Source organism: Tamandua tetradactyla, chromosome 10, assembly GCF_023851605.1.
Source record: "Tamandua tetradactyla isolate mTamTet1 chromosome 10, mTamTet1.pri, whole genome shotgun sequence".
Lineage (NCBI taxonomy): Eukaryota > Metazoa > Chordata > Mammalia > Pilosa > Myrmecophagidae > Tamandua > Tamandua tetradactyla.
In genome coordinates this window covers 65244526-65262961 of record NC_135336.1, presented here as the reverse complement: position 1 = coordinate 65262961, position 18436 = coordinate 65244526, and the positions used below count along the sequence as shown (strand labels likewise).

Here is an 18436-nt window from a genome sequence, read left to right as displayed (position 1 = left end):
GTTGAAAGGGGTACTGTAGGGTTGTGTATGTCACTAGAAGGAAAGCCAGAGGATAAAACCTGGGAGTGTATAAAGTGAACCCATTGTGAATGATCACTATGGTTAATAATACAAATCTGAGAATGTTCTTTCAGAAACTGTAACTATAATATACCACTATTACGAAGTGCCAGTAAAAGTCTGGTTTATAGGAAAAAATACACATAATGCAAACTATGGACTATGGTTAGCAGCAATATTTTAATATTCTTTTCTCAATTGATACAAGGTTGCTACAATAATGCTAACTGTCAATATTAGGGAAATACAAAAGGTATGGGATTTCTTTTTGAAGTAATGAAAATGTTCAAAAATTGATTGTAGTGATGAACGCACAACTCTGTTTATACTATTATGTTTCAAGTGCAGGAAACATAAAATTAAACACAACTAAGACACTAAAGAAGAAAAGGAACACAATTTGATCAAGATATGAATGTGAAGTCAGTTCAAAACAGAAGGAAATGTTACTACTTTCTATCTTACCAACCCTCTAAGCAAAGTTGCTCTATAGACAGGCCAATAGACTGCTTTGAAAGCTTACACATTTATTTTGTGTTTCCTACCTACATTCTAGGGATCTTCAGAAAATATAAATTATAAAAAAATCAATTAACAAGGCTTTATTTTCATCTACAAAGGAAGACCATTTCCTAGTATGGTATTTAGGTTAATTAACATACATAATATATTTTGCAAGCACAAAGAATTATAATTCCTGTGGTAAGAGGAAGGGCATGTAATTTCTAACCTTGCATTATCCCACAAATTAGATGTTTCAGGGTCTTACAGGTTGATTAAGTTGAGCTAGGTAACAAATTAAATGAGTAAAGGATCTTTTGAGGGTCACAGAAAAGAAAACCTTTATCATATATAATAATACTTAAAGACATCACAAGCAAGAAATAATCAGTTTGAGCAAAATCTTAAAATTATAATTATAACTGCTTATGATGAGAATGTAATGGCCCAACTCAGAGTTCTAAGGATTCTAAAATAGTCTTCTATCCAATATATGTACTTTTTCTTCTTCCATTAAAGTAGGATATTTGAATTAAAAATGACAAACTTCCCAAGGGCTTTTCTTCTCACCCTCCCAAATCTCCATTGAGATGTATGACAGCAAAGGAATACAGAAAATATTAACAGAGAAGGACAGGAGAGGAGGCAAAAAGAGACTAAATATTTAAGCAAATTTGTGGAAAATGAAAAAGCAACTGGAGGAGTAAGGAACAGGTAGAAGGCAAAAAATGTAATTTAGTATTGCAGAGGAAAACTCAAAAGAAAATCTAGCCAATTTGCCCCATATAACCTCTAAAAGACACATCACCTAAGTAGACCTAGAAACATGAAAGAAGGTGAGGGTCAGTCACCTTTGAAGTCAGGCCTAAATTCAAGTCCTGGTTCTACCATTTCCTTAACCTTTCTAAGCTTCAGTGTAGCATAAAGATAACAATATCTGTTCTTATAGTGTTACCATGAAGGTGAAATTAGATACAAATGTAATCTCCATTTTTTTTCATGTGTCTTATTTAACAAAATTGCAAACGTGGATTATAGACTTCATGCCCCTTTTCTACCACCCAGTTGTGTTCCATTTAAATATAATTAGGAAAGTAATACAACCCTTTGGAAATGCTAAAACTCTAGCATTAAGTAACCTCCGTTCTAATCCAATTTAGTCACTGATTGGCACAGAAAAGTTAAAGAGCACAAACATCCCAAGCACTAAAAATAAGACAATTTTGTCATTGTTACACATTTGGGTATTAACTGGAATATTAAGAGGTAAAAATGGAAATTGGAAGAGAATCAAAAAAATTCTTCAGTTTGCTCCAACCCACCTTTTCAATTTACTTTCCTGACCTCTTATAAGCCTGCTATATTTTGCAAATTGTGACAGATCCACTCCTTACCCAGCTCTTTGCCCCAGGAGACTGAATGTTATATGGATAATATTCCCTAAAACTCTAGCTCTTTATTGGGTTTGGCCAATATGGAACCCCACCAAGAGATTAGGGAGAGGGAAGAGTGAGATCAGGGCATTTCCTTTTTTGTCTGTCTCCTTCCTGCAAAATTGCCATAAACTGAGTCGCTCCAGGAAATTTCCTCTTAAGATGGTCAGAATTCACAACATTCTCCCTCTGTATTCTAGCAACTGATCCCTCGTTCCTTGTGGCCTAGGCATGAGAGTTGGGTGCTATTAATCTCTCTACCTCTCATACTTCTTTGAACTTCTTTGTGATTCCCCTTCATGTTCAACTTTGAAAACAGCCTTTTTGTAAATAGAACCTATTCAAACTATCCTATTTTGAGTTTGCCATTTGCCCCAACTGGGACTTCTGTCAATATACACAGACTTATACATGCATTAACCTCAGATTAAAATACCCTTCTGTGCAGGTTTGAAAGGAAATATGCCCCCTAGAAAAGCCATGTTTTAATCAAAATCCCATTTCATAAAGGTAGAATAATCTCTATTCAATACTGTATGTTTGAAACTGTAATCAGATCATCTCCCTGGATGATGTGACCTTCCAGCTAAGAGAGAAGCCCTGACTGTGTTCGCCATGTGCCTTCTCACTTGAGAGAGAAACCCTGAACTTCATCAGCCTTCTTGAATCAAGGTATCTTTTCCTGTATGCCTTTGATTGGGCATGCAATACAATAGCTTACATTCAATGCTAGACTATATGTTCTTTTCTAGGGTATAAGTCATATTTTACCCAAAGCATCATAGGTTAAAGACAGCACCTGATAAAAAGCACACACTCAATACTTGTGGTAGATCGTTATTAAAAAAACTTGGAAAAAGTTTTTTTTTTAATACAATAATATTATGAACTGTGCATATGTTTATATAGTTAACAAAAAAGACAGCTTTAAATGAATCAGTTTGGCTATATACCCAAAAGAAAAGAGTGTGAAAACAAAAAATGTATGGTTCTCTATCCTTCAGGAAAGTAGTCTTCTGTCTTTCCTTTTATCTTGGTAGCCTTGATTCCATATTATATTATTTTATTTTAAAAGTATTTTCTGCTTGACAAATTAACTTAAAACCATAGAAAGGGGACATTTACCTGACCGTATAAGCAGCTAGGATATGCCATCTTTTACAAAATGTGTTGAACTGAAAAGACAAGGTCTTTTACAGAGAAAAGAAAGCTATTATTTTGGTGCTTGATAACAGTTCCTTTTTGTTAATGGTTACCAGATAACTCATAAGAGAGACAACCTCAAGTGAGTTATAAAGGTCAATCCCTTGTGCACTGAAATAAATTTTCAAGTTCAATTTAAAACAAGATTTTTAATTACCAAGGTAGACTACCTAGGGACAATTTCAAACTGAAAGGCCAAAAATTTCAAGTTACTTGACTTTTTATAAAGAATTTAATCCCTCTCCGAAAGAAAACACGGCACAACACTTCCCATAAATGAACACCTAATTATATTACCATATTAACATTGTAATAGCATCTAATATTTTCTCACCCTTTGAAACATCAAAAATTTATAAATTATTTGGGCCTAAATTTCCAGTTAATTACCCTCATTGAAATTTTTGGAAAATAATACTGAAGAAAGATCACATATCAGTTTACCTGACACTTGATGAAAATTTATTTGTTTTTAAACCTAGATTTCAAAGCCAAGTAGTAACGTAAAAGTGATCTTTTAAATAATCAAATTATTTCATTGTCAAGATAAAATAAATTTTTCAAGGAAACCATGGTATACTACATAGCACAGTATAGAAAGTAGATGAGATTTGGCTTCAGACCAAACAGCAAATACCTACTTTATATATCAGATCCTCATTAATCAATCATCCCTAGCATTTAATTTCTCCATGTATAGAAATTTATATGGAAAATCATTCCTTCATCATTCAATTAAAAAAAGTAGATTAAGTGTCAGAGCTCACAAAAACTCTCCATTTTAAGAAATTGGTCATAGCACCTAAAATGACAATGAAATAATGAAACTAGTACTTGAATAACAGTTGCTTTGCCTCACAGTTCACAATAAAATCAAGCCTTATAAGCCATGGAACAATCAAGCTATTTGGCTTCTTCCTACAGAGACTGGACCTAAAAATGCCTTTAACATCCAATAAATATTTCTTGAGCACTTACTCTGTGCCACACACAATTCTAAGAACAAGGAATATATAGCAGTATTAAACAATACAGCAAAAGTCCCTGCTCTCATGAGCTGATATGGGCATGGCACACCATACCTTTTCTCTTATTCACCACAGTTTAAAAACAATATTAGCTGACATGCCATGTTAAAAAAGTTATTTATTACAGACAATATGCTCTTCTGGTAACTATATTATATGTGGCAACATTTCTGTAATTTTCATATACACTTATAATTTTGGTATTTGTGAAAAAAACAAACATACCATGTGTTTTGATTTTAAATATACTTTAAACTCTGAGTTAATACCATTAAGTAACAAATGCCAATAAAAATGTCAATTCAGTCACCTGATTTTTATAGTAAATGCTATGAATGCTATTCACATGTCTAAAGAAAGAAAAGGTCCATGGAAATGTTCATCTAATTATATAAGCATGAGCTAAAATCAAGTAAATGTTAAAGAATTTAGATAGTGTCTTGTACAATTAAATTTGCAATCCAGAATCTGGGACCCATCCTACCAGCAACCCTTGAGCAGACAGGAGAGGCAGGCACCGACTGCTCCTCCAGCACAAGGTCAATCAATGCAAAGAGAGTATGGAGAATGCTCCGCCTGCCTATAACAAGCAAGCCCACTGGCTAAAACCAAAGGCACAAGAGCTCCCATGTCAGAGATCAGAAAGGGGAAGAAAAAGGCAAAGTTTGTGCCCCCAAATGCACAGACTTCCAACACAGTATCTGTCCCACATTCATGTGACTCATCACAACACCAATTTTATCAAAACTGTCTCCATAGGTAAAACTCTCTCTACAGTTGGCAATTTAAAGACAGATTTCATTTTCCCACTAAGCTTTCTGCTTTTCCAACCCAAACTTTTGCAATTACTCTATCACTCCTTATGTAGTTTCCAAACTTGTGATAATGATACAACTGATAGGTTTGTTACTTACTACCTGAACAGTTCTGATCTAAATCAAATGCTGAGGCCCCTATTAAATTTTCCTGTATGTAAACATTTAGACTGTCTTTCCCACAATTATCATTCACCAGTTGTACATTATAATACTTTAAATCAAACTTTGCAAATAGAATTAAAAAATAACAGTAAATTCAAATAAAAAGAGGTGGGAGGAAAGTACCTTTAATTTGGATCCATGAGGTACCAGAGAAGATTTATTTTCCTTTGGGGGGATATACAGTTCCCATTTTCCAAAATCCAGTTTTTTATATGGGTACAAAAATGGATTCCAGCCACCTAAAAAAATCCAGAAGATCAGTGAACAACATGATAGAATTAATATTTTATGGATTTCAAGCAAGGCATATGCTACGTACTTTTACAAAATCAAATTATCTAAAAAATATATTGTTTTCAAAACTGTGAATCAAAATACTATCCTAGCCACTTAGATAAAACAGGTTATTCTTTTGTTTGTTTTATTAGAGAAATTATAGGTTTACAGAAAAACATGCAGGAAATATAGACTACAAACATCTTGTATTAGTGTGGTACTTTTATTACAACCGATGAAAGAATATAATTGTACCATTAACTATGGTCCAAAATTTACATCAGGATGAATTATTTTTCCCTTAGCAGATTATTCTTAATTTATTTAGAATTATTTAGTAATGTATATGAAAATTTAACTTTTTGCATATTAAAATTAAAGATGTCATTTTCAATTCTACTTTCAACTGTAATATTTCTATCACAAAAGAATGTAAAATAAAATGATAGGTTCTCTTCAAAAAACAACATCCACAAAGAGAACAATACAAAAAGAGGAATTTATTTTGGGCAATTAGTTAAGAAAAAATGTACTAGTAGACAAAAAATGATCAAAAATAATTAAATTAAATTTATGTCAAATTTGCCTAAATTCATGAAGAGTGAATGAGTAAAGTTAAACTGAGACACACCTCAGAAGGAAAGGTAAAAATTTTAATGAAAAGGCAAGCTACCAACTGAGAGAATACATTTTAATAAATACCTATTATTTATTAAATATTATAAAGGAAAATTGAAATGTGTTAGCCCAGTGGGCCAGCAATTCTACTCTATTTCTCACAAATATGCACAAAAAAAAGGATTTTAAAATGTTTACTGAATAATTATTTACAAAAACAAAAAACTGGAAACTATCACATTTAAATCAACACAAAATGGGTAAAAAATTGCAGTATAATTACACAATGAGCTGCTGTATAATAGCAAGGAATGAGAGTGAACATTTCCATGTCAAATATATTATGCCAAATATAAAAGCTGATTTTAAAACAGTAGCAAAGAATATGATTTCTATGAAGTTTAAGAAAAATGCAAAAGAGTATTATTTAATATTCATGGATACATACGTACATAGCAAAAATGTTAAAACAGAAATGGGAATACTAATAACATTATGTAGTGATTACTACTGGGTAGAGGAAATGAACACACAAGAAACTTCAATAATACCTGTAATATTCTATTTGTTAAGGTGGGTGGTATGCACAGATGCTTACTACATTACTGATTTGTTTATGCTTAAAATATTTCCTGGTATTGAAAAAAAATAGCCCTGTGATACACACTGTGGTGCTATGACGCTAGATTCTCAACCAAGAAGAAAAGTGCATCAGGAAGCCATTCTTTGCCATGTTCTCCTCCTTATATATACCAATGATTTCACCTCATTAGCTCTTAAGGATATTAACTCTCGGCCAATCTGAATATTGGGGGTGGTAAGGAACAATTTTAAATAAGGTTCCTTCTAAATTTTTTCCATCATGAAAGCAACCTGATAATGCCTAAACGCAGTTTAACTTCAGGAGCAAACCCAACAGGCTTTGGGTTATTATACTCCCCTTCCCCTAAATCCTCAATTACATCTCATGTCTAAATTGGTGTGACATTCCCTTTTTCAAAGAAAAGAGTTTAGTCCAAAATTACAGAGGAACAAAAGCTTTGATATATGAACATCTGAATGCTGTAGCACTGTACATGTTTACTGAATTCATTTTAAGATAATTAGTTAAGACAATTAATAAACTTAAATGAAAAGAAGTAGATCTTTTCCTGGTTAGATCAGAAAATAAAGAATACAGTTCATTAGTTCATTCATTCATTCATTCATTATGTATTGCATACTTAAGGTGGGGCCTGTTCAGTATCAAACTTGAAATTGGGGCACAAAATTACAGTCCTATCACATCAAAGTTAAACTGCATAATAGTACATGAAAATGAATCGTAAAAGTTTATAATGTACTCTGTATCAAAAATATTTAAATATAATAATACACTGTTATTTCAAAAGCTAAACTTCAATAAGAAATTTAGATATGCAGATTTATTTAAAAGAATTGTTTTCAGCAATAGAAAAATAAATTTTTTGTTGTTTTTGAACATCAGTTGAACTAGTTCTTTAGTTTGCAGCTGCTTAACTTGACCATTACAATCTACTTAGGCAAGTAAAGTATATATGTGGCTGTAAATTAAAGAAAATACTTTTGCTATCTTAACACTTATCTTATATAATGTTTTAAAGATCTAAAACTCTCTAAGTACATGCTCATTATTTGTAATTCTATTTTGAAGAATAGGTGCTTGCTTTTTTTTCTGTCACTATTAAGAGTTTTGTTTTACCACCACTCCTCCCCACGGAAATCCAGGTACTGACTTTGACTACAAGCAGTTTCTTCTCGGCAAACTCCAGTTTTCATATCAAAAGTCAGAACATCTTCATCTTTCATGCCCCAAACTATCCACTCTACCAAGCATCATAAGCAATGTAGAATGTGCTAAAGATTTCAAAGGGGGAGAGAGGAAGGTTTGCAAGGCATACAAGTATGAGAACTGAAGATTTTTTGCACTAAACAATTCATTTTACCCCTCTTACTCTATAGTCACATCACCACCAGGGTTCCTTCTCTCCTTGACACTTTTTCAATCAATTCAGCTTCAAATTCTCCCTCTTCTTCCTTTATTAAACAATGTTGTTCCATCTTTCCACTGGGAACACAAGTACCAAATTTATCCACTTCTAGCATACTATGGGCATGTGAAAGCTTCTTTCTCATAAAACCAGCTCCTCCTTAAAATGGGGGTCTCAAAATGGCTAATAAAAGGATGAGCTTTTCTCCATAGGATACACACAGCTCAAGATTCAGAAACAAATTTATCAGAAAAATCATTGGATTGGATGTATTATAAACTGAACGTTAAATGCTTAATTAAGAAATTATCATTGAGGCATATCCACATATAAATGCAGAAATCATTTGTTTATATATTATTAAAAATAAATACGAATTAAACATTGCTATAAAACTATTAAATAAAATTGAACTGTTCTGTTTTTAAATAAAATTTTTGATTTAATGAAACAAAAGGCAAAGGAAGAAAAATTTCAAGACATATTTTGGGGGAAAATTTTGCCTTGGGAAGTAAGTGATGTGGCTTTATAACTGAAAATAAAGTAATAACAATCATAATAGCAAGAAACAGTTCTGAGTCAGATCAGAGAATATCTAAAGAGAGTATTTTTTAAATCAAATTATTTAAACTCTTTCACTTTAATCCTATGACTTCTTCCCTGAGCTCTCCAGTACATGAGATAGAATTAATTTTAATTCAGCACTTAGTGCAAATGGTTTCCATAAATAAGTAGGCCTCAAGAATAGGACCAAACGTACCCCACCAAATGTGACAATTATTTGCTTCTCTATCAGGCACAGAACTACATGGTGGGAGTTCTCTAGTTCAGTGGTTTCCAAAATTCAGCTCCTATCAGAATCACTTGGGTTTCTTAAAACACAGATTGCTGGCCCCACTCCCAGAGTTTCTCACCCAGTAGCTATTTTGTGGGCCTAATTTGCATGTCTAGCAAGTTCCCAGGTAAGGCTGATGCTGCTGGTCCAGGGACCATGCTTTCGAAACAACTGGCTTAGTTAATTAGATCAGTATGTTCAGGTGTTCTTTTCTACTTATAGGTCTTGAGTGATTTTCTAGATCAAAACAGATTTACAGACTATCACACAACATTCTAGAGCAACAGGTCAAGGACATTGTGAAATAGAAAATACCAATAATTCTTCAAGGCATATAATACTCACATGAAATTTAGGATTTAGGATTTGGGATTGACACAAGGGTTATAAAGCCTAGGTGGGTAACTAGTGAGACAGATTTAGAAAAGAACTAAGGTATCAAGAATTTTAATGTATCAATGATAAAGTAGCAACAAATGACAATTTAAATATGAAGAAAAAACAGATACAAAACATATATTAACATCATTATGCAAGAAGCTTTTATCAATATCTACAGGTAGCATTTTTTGTAATACACCCATACTTTTTGGTTCAAAAGTATGAGACACTGCACACAAAAAAGCATAAAAATGTGAAGCTTTTAAGTGTTAACATATTAACTCATCTTCCATACTCTAACCTACACAGTGGTAGCTAGAGTCAAGGATCATGTACCCCAGAATAATGTGTTTATTATTGCAGTTTTGGTAAGATTTTAAGAATATTTCTTGCTTGCATACATTATCATATTTTGACATTTTCTAAGACATTGATGGTTATCAAATATATGTTATCTCAAAACATTTCCAAAGCAAACATTTTAATAGGTATTTGATTATCAACAGGCTCAAATTCACTATAACATTTGGTAATGTAAAAATATTCCACTTGTCCATGGACTCAAAACCAAAAGAAAAAATTTAAATTGGGACGTGGAAAAGAAAACGTCTGATGCAGAGTTTAATATGAACTGCAAACACACAATTGGCATAGGCGATCAAATATTACCTAAGGTCACTGCAAAAGGCGCACAAACTCTATATTTATCTCATACCAAGCCACCTTTCTTTTTGTAATTTAATAATCCTCACATTAAATTCTTAAATGTCAGACTCCTTCAGACTCTTTAATTCAGAGGAGACAGTAATCCTCTTCAATACCTCTTAGCTACCAAATTTCTGTAGAGTTTTTGAGTTTAATATAAGCTTTCCTTATTCATGGTTCAAATGGTTCCACCTTAAGACAAAGGGTCTTTCACCTTTTACACTGATGCCCCTGCCATGCCCAGACCTCACCAGGCAGTAAGGTAACACCCCTGAATTGTGGAAAGCAGGGCTAATAAAAGGTCAGTACCAGATCAAATAGCAGACGTCAATTCGATAGCTGTTGTTAAATATTTAGAACATGCCCTCTTGAGGCAAGTAAATACCCACCTCATCATACAATATTATTTGTTTCATTTCAAGCTCTGCATCAGGCAGAATTTATGGATAATATTAATACTTGTTAGGATGAAAGTTTGGTGACTGCTCACATTCATGAAAGCATCCACTCCGCTCCCAAAAAGTCATAAAGGCAAGGAGTAGAATTTCTTATGGCACTGACTTTATGGGGATTATGGGAGAACAATATCACTTTTGAGGACGGGGGACAGCAGTCCTTGCTGTCATATACACCTGTGCATTTTTTATCTTTTTTCCTACCCTTCAGATATTCCTTCCCTTCATCTAGACACCCAGGAGTTATTTTTCTTCAACTTCCACTGGCAGCAGGCACCCTTTGAATGAGTTTAAGTTTCCAGGACTATTTTTTTAGAGGAAACTACTGTTTCCTCTAAATTTAGGTTACACGGGCTTTCAAGAACATGTTAATTTAGGTCAGATGGGCTTTTCAAGAACACATCTCCAGAGTATGGCAGAGTCTCACTAACTTCAGAATGAACAGAATCCTAATACCTCATTATTTTAAAGAACAATAGTGCTCATTCCCTTTCTAGAAACTGAGAAATAAATAAAATAGAAGAAAATGGCTCCACGATCAACAATATCCTGGCAAATGTAATTTTATGGAATTAAACATGCCTCTTTACTGCAAAATAGTGTTTTTGTTTATACATTTTGTGTACGAAAAGCAATGATAAATGAATATATGTAGTAGCTTGTGATTTTAAAAAGCATGAAATTATAAAACAAAAACGAACTGAAAACATTACTTATATGGGGAGGTAAAACACATAACTGTAGCTTTCTACAATTGTACCCAGTAATATTTTGACTTTAGAGCCAGGTAAACCATTTATAAAATTACAATATTTTATAAGCTAAAAAAGGAGAGAAAAGGGGGGGAAATTTCTCTAAAAATTGAAACAAACTGAAATAAATGAACCTAACTGCATATTGATACTGGCATATCTGGGAAATTTGCATCCAGACTGAATATAAAGAAATTTGTTCATTTTCTTAAGTGTGATAATAGCATTGTGCTTATGTTAGGGGAAAAAAAAGTCTATCATTAGGAAAAGCATAATAATGATTAATTGTCATGTTGTCTGAAATTTGCTTTAAGATACTCTAAGAAAAAAATTAAAGGTACACGGGGCAGGGGAATATAGAAAACAATATTGCCAGAATATTGATAATTGCTGAACTGGGTAGTAAAAACATATATGTTCATATCTGTTTTTCTATACATTTGGTAATTCCCATAATAAAAGCTTAAAAACTAATATTATGAGGTTGAGATACACAAATACTTTTCCAAGTTTCATTCCTTGTTATCAATTATAAAAAGTGACATCAGGCAAAGGGTGTTAACATTTTAATTTGTTTAAGGATTTAAAAACAGTTCAACAAACTACTTTCTGGGTTGAGACTTTCAATTCATCCTCCCACCAGAGGCACCTGAGAGTGTTCAACTACCCACAGCCTCATCAACACCAGGGATTATCATTTTAATAACAAGCCATGCCTGCCTTGCTCAACCAGAGTTCACTAAGAGAATTAAGCTTTAATGCCCTAAGGCATCCAGTGCATGTAATAAACTAACTTTTTTTCAGTGCATCTAGGATAGTACTTTTATGAACCATCCTTGAGAGAATTAAGAAGTCACTCAAATAATTTTCTGTGTTCTGTAAATGATCAGACTCACAACCAGCATAACAAAAGCTGCCTCTCATTGTTGTCCTAATCAATAGCTTTTGATGCACAGTGTTTTCATTTATTTTCAAAACAGGCTATAATTGTAACTCTGATTATTCACTCGAATCCTATCGTTCTTTGGAGGAAATGAGTGTGTGGGTATTATATTTCCTTTTTTAAACTTTTTCATTAATTTCTAGTTGTAGTGATATGGAGTTCGTACTGTGGCCTACTTTGTAGCATAATACAGTGACAGTCAAAGCATTTTTGACTTACCCATATATTTAATTTTAACAGCAAAAAACATTCCATTATCTTAAAATAAATTTTAAGAAGAACTATGACAGAAACTATATATAGTTTTATATAGTTCCTTATGAAGAAACTATATAAAACATATGAAAGCAAAGCTGGTCTGTTTGAAGTGCCCCTCCCTGGCAGGGCTTCCTCCTCACATCTCACCTTTCCTCTCAGTACCACCACTCAGAACTCAGTTCTTTATTCCACGTTCTCTAGATTCTTAAAAATGTATAATTTCATTTTATTCTAATTCTGCATTTATTTTCAGTTTACAGGATCCACCACAAGCCAAAGGAGTGCATTAAATTCTATCATGACAACGGGGCCTGACAATTGATTCACTTCCTAAAAATTCTTGCCATCTTTAACTTGACCAAAAGTATATGTTATTTGAGAACTAAGTAAAATGGCATTTATCTGTACTATAGCTTATATCATTTATCTCTCTGCCTTTTTACCAAGTTTGGTCTTGGTCTCTGGACTGTATTGTATTTTATAATCCTTCAATGACAGATTTTCTATGGCACTTGAAGCAGAGGGAAACAAAAGATTAAAGTTGAGATGAGGAACACTATATATGAATGATATATTATATGAATATATAAAGAACATAGAAAATGGCAAAATAGGCAAGGAGTAGGTAAGAGCTGATAAGACAATACGGTTGATAATCAGAAGCAGCAACCGGTTTTCCCATGGGCCAAGAATGGCTTTTGATTATGTTTTAACTGACCAATATGGTATTGGGCACCCAAATGTATACGTATTTTAGAAACAGTTTCTAAATAATTTCACAAAAATATTTAGAAAAAGGGATTATCCTGCCAACAAATATTTGGACACAAGTAGGAGAATTCTCTTTATAAAAAGAGTTCACTGTTGTCTTCTGTCTTACTATCTTTTATAACAACCCATTTGTGACTTGCCTGGCTTCAACTGGATTTGAAATTAGGAGCCTTCCTCTAAACAATAAAACACAATCTTTTATCTTAAATTGTTCCAGCATAACCTGTCACAGGTTTAGGGGAGGAGGAGGGACCTACGATAACAAGGAAAGCAATTATATAGGCCCCCTCCTTTAACATATGATTCCATATGAAACTATACCAATGAAGGTAAAATAATAGCTAGCAACATAACAGATTTTGAATTAAGAAGGGAGAGTGAAGAAGTGGGCCCTTTTTTCCTCAATTCCTAATAAAATGAATAAAAACACAATTATGCTTGAATATCACAAATTCACAAGCACTGACAAAACAAGGAAAGGAAATATTAAAACATTAAGTTTGAAAACTACTAGCCTAGGAGAAAAAATTCCTTACGTTGATTTAACAACCCACATACTTTACCCTGCCTATACTCTCAAAATCTGTATGGAAAAAAAGATCATTCTCACCAATACCTTCCAATACCTCCCTATCTGGAAAGAAGTGGACTGATGGGATCAGTAGACAAGTTTTGGGGGAAAAAGTTCAGAAAAATCTCTTTGTAATAGAAGTACACAAACCACCTTGAGAAGAGGCAAAAGAGCTCCTGAGATAAGTCATCTCCCAGACATCCTGCTGAGCTAGAGTAAAAATTTAGGATTGGAAGAACAGAATCTGAAAGAATTGAAGAGATCACAGTAGCAGAGCAGAATCCAAGACACCCAAAGCTATACCCAATCCCGACTCTCCATTCTCTTTGCGTGCACTTACTTGACTTTAAAAAAAAAAGAAAAAAGAAAAAGAAAGAAAGCAACATTCAACAAACAGCAACAATAACCTTTCAAACCCAGATTAGCAGTTTTGTGGAAAAATAACCAACACAGGCATATCGATTGATGATGATGATGATGTGAGAACATACCTTACACACTAGGAGAGTCCTAAAAGGAAAACAAATCTAAAATTTATCAAACAATCCACACCCTCAAGAAAAAATTATTTGAGCAGGGACTACCTCAGAACTCATGACACAGAAATGGAGAGTTTTATTGTGGAAGTAAAGTTATAATAACCACTACAATAGCAAAAACCAGAATGAGCTGGCTGCAGTGGTGGCCAGAGCAGTTGTTCTTAGTGCTTTACATTCAATATCTAATCCAATTATCACAAAAGCTCTATAAAGTATTACAATTTTCATTGTACAGATAAGGAAATATGTTCAAAAAGAGAAAGTAAAAAAGCCATTTTCCCGTAGTCATTAAGTGACAGAACCAAGATTCAACTCTCTGTTTGTCTGAATTCTGTGCAGCTTTTAGTGTGCCTGTCTGTGTGGCTTTTATTTTCTATGAGATGTGAATGACATATACTGAGCTCCTAAGTGGATTTTACGTTTGAATTATCAATTACAGTTATTCTTCCAAAATCTTACACCTTAGAGAAGTTCAAGAGAATGTTTGCAAGTCTTGAAAATGGTAGGCAGGTCTATGGCAAGTACACCAGAGAAAGAGCTAAGTTTGTCTATAAAAATGCAAGGGTCCCTGGACCTCTGTGCTGGAACAAGTCAAGCAAGTGATAGAGCAGGCTGTCCCTGAAGAATTCAACCTTAAATATCAACAAGAATTTCATCAGTTTTCACATTCTGCCAACCTTGAAGTCATGGCCTTGTAGAGGACAAACAGAAAAGAGAAAGAGGGTAGCAGCAAGACAAGAGAGAAAGAGAAGGAGAGAGAAAGAAAAAAAGATGATTCCATTCCTCATGTAGCTTTCTGTATCTCCACAAAGATGCAAACTTATATATTGCCTACCCTGTAGCAGAAAACCGTGTTTTCTGTATCACAGAGAAAACTGGAGTAATTGGGCAAGGACTCCCACAGCTTTCTGCCTTCAAACCTATAAACTGATAGCTACAGCCATCTTTACTTCCTTCCCTTTGGTTGTATGGAAGAGGGGTTATTCTCTTGCCCAAGACTAAGTCATTGATCTCATCTTTTCTTTAGCTATTTTTTTTTTCAATTATTTTCAAAATTTCTCTCTTTAGGCTTTTTATCTCAGCATTCAAATATGAAGAATTGATGTGTTTGCTAATTCTGAATAACATAATGACAACAAAGGAAATTTCACTTTTGATCCAAGTGTGATGGTTAATTTCATGTGTCAACATGGCTACCTTGAACTATCCAATTGTTTGATCAAACACTGGCCTGCTTGTTACTATAACAGAATTCTGCATATGGTATTTGCATCCTTATTTAATTGATCACATCTACAATCAATTAATGACATCCACAATCACAAAGCAAATGCCCTCAGCAATACTGATAGTCTTCTCATCCAATCAACTGGAGGCCTTAAAAACCAGAACTGAGGATTCCAAAGGTCATTAAGAAGAATTTTTGCCTCAACTTCAGCATTGGCTCTTACTAGAATTTCCAATCAACCTGATTTTCCTTGGGAATTATATACTTCAATATCACCTCTATCAGAATCTCCAGTTTGTGCCCTGGCCTACCGAGGTCAGACTCGCCAGCCCCCACAATAGCATGAGGCAACTCCTTATAATATATATCCTGTTGGTCCTATTTCTTTGTGGAACCCTGACTAATACACCAAGTTTACCCTCTGGTTTGCCCGCCAAGAATGGTCCAATTTCATGACTACCATTTCCACTTCCTCATATCTCTTTAGCCCTTAAAATTTTTCTGAAATATTCTGACAAAAGTCACCAGGTACATCAAACCTTCCAATCCCAAATGTTCTTGTCAGACTTCAATTTACATGAGAGTTCAAGGCATTTGAAAATTCTTGGTGACTTCTCTTTTGACCTCAGCGATAACCCATCTCAGTTGATTCTCCTGAACCACAACAGTGAAAATGGAGATGAGAAAAAGGGAATATATTTGAAAGCTATTTCAAAGTTCAAGTTGATAAGAAAGTGTCTAGTTATTAGGGATGACTGAAAGAGATAATTCCTCGCTTGGATAGTTCCTTAAACCTGTAAGGAATATGAAAGAAAGGATAGAATTTAAAGAAATGAGTGAGGTCAACAGCATCTAATACTGAAAATAGGTTAAGTAAAGAAAAGAGCCATTGAATTGAGGGAAGCAGAAATAAAATGGGAAACACATATGCATGGGGGCATTCTGATTTCTCTTCCACTATTTTTCATTCTTACTACAAAAAATACATATATATTCTGGGTAGAATAAAAAAGAAAAAATATAGAAAAAATTAAGGAAGACTCTACAATACTCATAAAGCCCTCTATTTATTAAGGTCTTAGGAAAAAATCTCTTTTTTCAATATACTGTTATTTCTATGCATATACATATGCATGTGCACATAAAATGAATTATCTATAAAGATATGTGTACCGACAAATTTTGTAACTTACAATTTTGTAACTATTTGTTAACATACTATATAATCAGCATAGCCCCTATCAATATAAACCCATTTATAAAGAGTATAAATAGATATGTACTTATATATGGTATAAATGGGTATGTATTTATAAAGGGTATAACCCAACCTGGCTGCTTGGTAAAGTTACAAATCAATAGCCTCCAACCCAGATCTTAGAATCAAATCCAGGCCTGGGACCTAGGAATCCATATTTTATGAAGCTCCCTAATTTTTCGTTATGCACACAGGTTTAGTAACAAATGAGCCACAATATAATTCTAGAAATCTGACAAGAAAATTGGGGGAAGGATTTTATTTATTTTCCTAATGCATTTAAGGAAGGAGAGCTTTGAGCAACTTCAGGCTAAGAGAAAAGTGGCAGAAGAGAGAGATTTACAGGAAAAAGAGGAGGTAGACAGATTTATCATATTAGACTCAAAAATGAAAAGAATTCAATGTATAGTTTAGTGATGTCAATTTCTTCTACTGACTTTTGAAAGCATAAGTGTACAAGTTTGAAACTATGATGTACCCCAGAAAAACTGTGTTTTAATCCTGATACAATCTTGTGGGGCAGTTGTTTCTTTTAACCTTGATTCAATACTGTACAGTGAAAACCTTTGATTTGATTATCTCCATGAAGATGTGGCATGCCCAATTGTGGGTGTGGTCTTTTGATTAGATGGAGATGTGACCACCCATTCAAGGTAGAACTTTAGTCTGCTATAGTCCTTTAAAAGCGGAAACATTTTAAATATAAATTCTCAGAGAACAGTTGCTTCAGTGCTGACAGAGACAAGGATGTTTGGAGATGCTTGGAGTGTTGACAGAGAGAGCAGATGCCTAGATATGAGCAGGACCCAGCAGACATCGCTATGTGCCTTGCTATGAGACGCTAAGCAAGCCGGAACCCAGAGTTGTGTCTCAGAGGAGCTACGTGAAGGCCCACAGATGCTTATAGAGGAGACCACAGGAAACAGAGGCTCAAAGTAGTGAAGCCCAGGAGCAAGGGACAAGCAGATGCCAGCCACGTGCCCTCCCAGCTGACAGAAGTGTTCTGGATGGCATCAACCTTTCTTGAGTGAAGGTAAACTCTTTTTGGCACCTTAATTTGAACACTTTCATGGCCTTAGAATTGTAATTTGCAACTCATTAAATTCCCTTTCTAAAGGCTGCTCCATTTCTGGTATACTGCATTACGGTAGCTTTAACAAGCCAAAACAATAAGGAATGGATGAATATAGATACAGAGATCCCTTTGGAGAAATGAAGTAGAAGTTGATTTTTTTTTCCTTTTCTGCTGGCTGCTATTTTCTCTGAAAAGGAGGACCAAGTACTATGCTAATAAGGAGAAAACATTGAAATAAGAGATGAAAGTAATGGTGAAACTGAAATAGCCATTGTAAAGAATGGAAGAGACCTTATACTCAAAGCACAAGCAATGAAAGGAAAGAAAAAACAGATAAATGGAATCTCCTCAAAATAATACTTTTGTTTGTCAAAGGAATGTCAAAAAAGTAATAAGGCAGCCTACTCAATGGAAGACAATATTTGGAAATCATGTTTCCAAAAAGGCTTAACACCCAGAATATATAAAATTTCCAAAAAGGTTTAACACCCAGAATATATAAAGAGATTCTACAACTCAACAACAAAAAGACAACTCAATTAAAAAATGGGCAAAAG

At 33.9% G+C, this 18436-nt stretch overlaps 1 protein-coding gene across 1 annotated transcript in view; it reads right to left on the bottom strand.

Annotated features, from left to right (window-relative positions):
- The window catches only part of GBE1 (1,4-alpha-glucan branching enzyme 1), a 344340-nt gene that overhangs the window by 232620 nt on the left and 93284 nt on the right, over positions 1–18436 (bottom strand). Inside the window, exon 3 of the mRNA XM_077118703.1 lies at positions 5329–5444. Coding sequence (XP_076974818.1) covers positions 5329–5444 — 116 coding nt within the window. The remainder of the gene's footprint in view (positions 1–5328; positions 5445–18436) is intronic.